The sequence below is a fragment of the Oryzias latipes genome, chromosome 22 (genome assembly GCF_002234675.1).
Source record: "Oryzias latipes chromosome 22, ASM223467v1".
Lineage (NCBI taxonomy): Eukaryota > Metazoa > Chordata > Actinopteri > Beloniformes > Adrianichthyidae > Oryzias > Oryzias latipes.
In genome coordinates, this window is record NC_019880.2 from 9649487 (window position 1) to 9655486 (window position 6000).

The window sequence follows — 6000 nt, forward strand, 5'->3', positions numbered from 1 at the left end:
TACTGCATCATGGTTTGTGGGAAGCAGATCCTTGTTTGCATGCATTTGTTTGTTACACGTGCATTATGCATGGCAAGAGTTTCACAGGGGATTCATCATTTACATTTTCACTTAGGCTTAATTCTTCAGTCCAAAACCGATTACCTAGGGTAGTTTCTTGAACACTGCGGCTCATACAGCCACACTCATGAAATACAATCGACAACTTCACAGAAGTCCGGTTTCGTTAATTCGCAATGCGACTGCTGGTGTTTGTGTGTTCACATGTTGCATGCCTGCAGCTTGATTTATTGTGGAGGATTCATTAAGGTTTAGTCATGAACGTCACGCTTGCACAGCCATGTCATACAGTTTATTGGACAGCACTGCGTGTTTATAGGCATGTGCATGCTGCCCTTCACTGCCTCGTGAGGGTGTTACAAACCCTGAGAATGATACAGCAGGATGACTCATACACCTACTGAATGAGACAATGCTCAGTAATCCCCTCCATCCATCCCTTCATTCCAGCCTCCCCGTATGCAGAGGGGAAAGCCTGGAGAGAGTGGGAGGTTGAGAGGATCAAAATTCCTTCAAGGTTCTGACTGAATAAAAATAAGCTATCAGAGATGTGAATTTGTTTACTGAATCATATTAAATAACTGTGATAAAGCAAGAGCTGCAGGAGCGTATCACTAGAGAACAGCTGATTCACGTTGGTACATTTTGTTGAAACGGAATTCCAATTATTTCCTTTTTATGCAGTAACCGTACATCAAATTTATTTCCTTAAGAAAAAAAACAACAAAGAAACATAGTTCTTTACGGTACAAACAATTGATCAGGGTGTCAATCTGTGCCAGAAACCTTTCACCTTGATGTCACCAAATGGTTTGTGAAAATACACTACAGCTTTAAGTTTCTTGTTTGATTGTACATTTCCTGGGTGTTGAGATCAAGATACCACTGATGCTTTACTCCCCAGGAACATGCTCAAACCTCAGGAGAGAACTAGACACTCACTAACACTCTTAGGGTAAATATTCTGTCAAATCTTCATGCTTTCCAACTGTAGTGTCAAAAATCAGAGCTCCATCTCCCCCTCTGGTCACCAGCGGGAACCGTCTCCAGAGTTCTGAGTGCACTTCATCTCCCAGGATCCCAGGCGCACATTTTCTGAATGCCACACACCTGACTATTTATTTGCAATCCCTCACAGTATAAGCACTTCACTGAGCCTCACTCAGTGCGAAGGATTGCTTGTGCCACTCTGCCTGCATTACCGAGCTTTATATCCTGACCTGATCTTCTGATTTCCTGACCCTGATTTGTCTCTGACACCATTTGCCTGCTGCCTGCCACAACTCTCGCCTGGATCCTGACTACTCCTGGTTCTTCTCTGATGCTCCCATGCTCGTAATCGACCCCGCCTGCCTGACCCTGATTTGGTGTTGTCGACTTTTAGCTTTGATAATAAACCTGCTGCAATTGGAACCAGCCGTGTGCCTGTTTTGTGACAGAATACTTCACCAAGAATGTTTTTTACCTATTTCTTGGGGGCTTGATCAAACACCAATTCTGTCATTTTCCAACCCCAAAAAATCTGTGCAATAAAATACATACTTTTGTAGTGTTGCTTTTTTTCTTCAAAGTAGCATATTTTTCAGTATGTTTTTCGATGGCTCCTAGATTTGTCACATTTATTTTGAAAGCATGAATTCCAACTTTAACCTGCTGCTAGATTTTACATCCCTGTTTGCTTTCTCGTAAGAAACACCCTCCTTGGCAGGCTGATGACCCAATCAATAATGGTATGATGGATTGCAGCGGAGCAAGTTTTTTTTCTAGTATGCCAAATGTTATCTTTATAATTCACACATCAGCTGTGCTACTGCGGGAGAGCAGAGGTCCAGGGGAATAAATTTTAGTAAAGAACCTGCAGTCCAAAACCCCCCAACTTCTTCACCAATAGAGGTAATAAAAAAGAAAAAGATCCTCACAAATGTACTTCAGTGTTTGCATATATTGATGCAGGTTAGGGTCACAGTGGCCTTCAACGCAAAAGCTGCAGATTCAAGAAGATTTTGGAAATGTTGAAGTTATTTTCATACGGCATGCAGCAGTGCAGAAAAAGAAGTATTTGTTACTCGGAGTAAAAAGTCATATGTGAAGTGGATAAGTGAATGTAAAACTGCTAGAAAGAACCTTTACTTTCTCATTGCTGTGTCTATATTGAATGTTTAGAGGCCATACAGATGCAAATGCTTGAGAACCCTTTCAGATCCTTCAACCTAAGAAAGTGCTCATTTACTGCAAAAAGATCCATTCAAAGTTCAATCCTAGCCATGATTTGACATCATTTAAAAAAAAAAAAAGCGAGCACAAGTGATAGATGAGTTTTGCATCTACTTTAGAAAAATCTTGCAGCTTCTTCCTTATATTTTGCCATATAACAATGGTTTCAGTCTCTGTCATCTTTTACATTTTGATTTGTCACATTCAATTAAGTCATATACCCTGCATAAAGGATTCATGCCTTATTCAACCACCATAAAAAATAACTCTGCTTTTAATGAATTCTGATCAAAATTACAATATACCATTGAAATCTTTACATTCCACTTATTTATCACACATGGGGCATCATTATTCATCCACTTAACTATGCAATATCAAAAATACAGCACTCTCTTTGATTAAATGTGCTTTCTTCTGTTCAAGTTAACCAGATTGATCACATTTACAGCGGCAAAAATTAAGTTTCTGCTGGCCTGATCATTCATGTTAACAAATGTATGTTTCGTCTGTAGTAGAGTTTCTGGAATCCTCAAAACCTCAAAAATTATAAAGCCAACTTTGAATGATGCATAATCCAGCCATTTTATGTCTTTCTTTCATTTCATTTTTACTTTATGGATGTTTACTTCTCTTTATGAATACTAATTTCCACAAGCCCTTGTTAGGCTTTTTGATCAGTTAAAAACTAAAGTTGTCCTTCTGTAAAATTATTCTTTAAATAAACCTATATATAAATACATATTTTTGGTTACAAAATGCCTACAAATCTATTTTTACATGTCCAAGGCAAGTCAAGTCCAAAGTTTAGGAAGAATCAATTGGTATGATCTTCTCACCTCTCAGTCTGCCTTCCCATTAGAACATTTGCCAGATTATTCTGCTTCTTTATAATAGAACCGCTAACTTTTTTTCCCTGTACTTTTGGTTCTACTTTCTTTCTTAGGTTTCCTGTCTAGTCTGCTTCACACAAGCAGACAGGGTAAACACACCAGAATCCACTTGCAAGCAAAGACCCTCATTTTTAGGCAGATCAGCATTCACTTGTTAGTTCAAATGAGCTTTTACACCAGCTCAAATGCTATTTTTAGATGTACTTTAAAACAATCAGTGGCTGTGCAGTAAATTTGTGTTTACTCTGTCTGCAAAACCGTAAATTTAGCACACACCTTTTGATTATGAGACGCCTGACTTTCAGGTGGAATTGTCTTCATTTCTGAAACGTCCAGTCTCAAATTTCTAGATGATGATCAAGTCTTTTAAATCTCTTTTTTTGAGGCTCAAGTGAGACATATTCTGCCACAAACATGAAGACAGCCATTATAAAGAAAAAGATTTAAAAACAGTCACACATTAAGAAATTTAGAACAAATATTTTTTTATAATATTGCCCCCAAAAGTTTTTAAATTTAATGTTTAATTTCTTCTGATTAAATGATCAGAATTAAATTCTAATGTTTTTCAATGCATCAATGCAGTGATGTGGTGTTGTACTCACTGTCACATTGGCAGCCCGAGGCAGTGAAGCAGATCTATAGGACATTCTGGGAAATCCCTCTGGCCAGCTGAAAACAGGGCAGGGGCTGCTCCGCTCAATGGTGGTCAGTTTAGGAAGAGATGTCCCATAACTTTTGGGTGTCACTTTTTTCTCTTTTTCCCTTCCTCGTTTTGTAATCCTGTCGTCCTCCCAGGAGGGTTTTCCTCTTTCTATGGACTTTTCTCGTCCTTTCTCGTTCCCCCAAATATTCTCTTTTATCCTCTCCCTCTGCCTTCCTTTCTCCATCCCTGTGTCTTCGTTTCTCTCCCATGGAATTCTGGTTCTCTTTTCTTTTGCTTTTTCCAAAGTTTTTCCCAGCACATTGTCTTTCCCAATGGTTCCATTAGCCTCCAGCTCGTCAAGCCGTCTCACTCTGTCAATGTCAGTCTCTAGATAAAGTCTCCCAGTGGACGGCTGGGTTTGGATCTTCGTGCAAAGGTCTAGGTTATGCTCCTTGTATGAGTGACTACCCCCTTTTACTTTCCTCAAGACTTCCTCAGGCTCTAAGATCTTACAGCTGGGTAATGTTTTGCTCCACTGTTGAATGGAACTTGTAATGTCCTTGGAGTCGTATTCCTTAATGGTCTGAAGGTTTGAGCTAGTCGGGCTGTACCACAAGCTTGATACTGATGTGGAAAAAGGGTTTTTTTGGGCTGAGTGAATTGGAGGGTAAGATGGAGTCGAGGGTGGCGGAGGTGGTGGAGACATGTAGGAATGGCGAAGGGTGGATTGTTGCTGAGGAGGACCTTGTTCAAAATTTAACACTCTGCAAGTTACCTCATTCAGAAACTGGGAGAACTTGCGCATTTCCTCTGCTCTTTGATCCTGCTGACTGGAAAACACAGACGAAAGGCTTTTACCAAGCCTGGGCAAAGTCATGTTTGGCTTACCTTCATCTTTACAAACTTTGATAGCAAAACAATTGCTGCTTTCATCTTGAACTGCAGGATGAGAGAATACGAGGTTCTGATAAATAATTTCATCCTCAAACCGAGAAGCTGACGAGGCCTGGTTATTGTTGCTGGTTTCTCCAGATGGGTCCTCCGAAGCCTCATTGTCTTCTGTTTTGATGGGTGTCCTTAAAAGACAAGTAGCTCCTGAGCTCCAACTGTTTGTATCCCAGCTGCCATCATCATCACTGGAGCTACCATTGCCGCTTTGGACACCCATGCCCCACTCACTGGGACTTTGGGAGGAGTTTTCCAGACTGCTTAGCGATCGCCTCCTAATCTGTGACACTGATTCCCTAAGATTGGGCAAAGAGACCTGGAAGCTGGAGGGAGATTCTTGAAAACTTGACAAAGATCCTTGGCGGCGGGAACCAGGCTCTTGGAGGCTGAGTAAAGAACCTTTTGAGCTTTGACCTGTGTTGCAGTGAAGGCTGGAAAGAGAATCTTTGAGTACAGGAGAAGACTGGCGTCTCAGTGGAGGGTGATCCTTGTGGTCACTGTAAGGTCCAGAGAAGACAGGACAAGATGAGGTGGAAGAGCAAGAGCCACGATCTTGCCGAGTTAGAGCCATTCTTGATTTTGGCTTTCTTTGCAAAGTAGCCATATTAATCACCTTAGCTCCTTTTCTTTGCACAGACTTTTGTGATCTCTGTTGAACAGATTCCAGCCTGAGACCATCGTTGGAAATGGACACGCACAAGTGAACCATCCCAGGCGCAGTTCAACACTTTTTTGTCCTCTGGCTTTGCCTAATTTTAATTGTCTGCCCTAGTTGCCCTGACCTCCAACTGTGCACCCAAGCTGTTGCCGTGTGACACACTTTCACACCACCACAGCACAACACACAATGAAGCCAAAAAAGGAGTTAGCATCAGATAGTCACTTGGCTTTAACCAAATCGTTACTATTCATACCATGTTTCATTCATTTCTTCCTAAAATAACTTTATAGATCAGCTGCTGCATCACCAGCGGTTTGTTAGCGGGCACCGTCTCTAATGAATTTGTGTATTGACAGGAATAGTGTTGGAACACAGCTGCATATCCAGGTCAGAAACATTGATCAGAACAGCCACTGAAATGTGCAGCCAGATTGCAAATTGGACGAATATCGACAAGGAACACGTGGTTTGTTTTATTAAGCTTACTTGTGTTGGTTGGGCTGTGGAATAATCAGTACGTTTAACCTGCCCCTTAAGAGGCTCTTGATATTAATTAGTTAGTCCAAGACTAAACTCTA

General features: G+C 41.0%; 1 protein-coding gene across 1 annotated transcript in view; it reads right to left on the reverse strand.

Annotated features, from left to right (window-relative positions):
- The window catches only part of begain (brain enriched guanylate kinase associated), a 54172-nt gene extending 48566 nt beyond the window's left edge, over positions 1-5606 (reverse strand). Inside the window, exon 1 of the mRNA XM_023951355.1 lies at positions 3773-5606. Within this exon, the coding sequence (XP_023807123.1) occupies positions 3773-5470 (1698 nt within the window). The 5' untranslated portion in view covers positions 5471-5606. The remainder of the gene's footprint in view (positions 1-3772) is intronic.
- Positions 5607-6000: the final 394 nt, after the last annotated feature.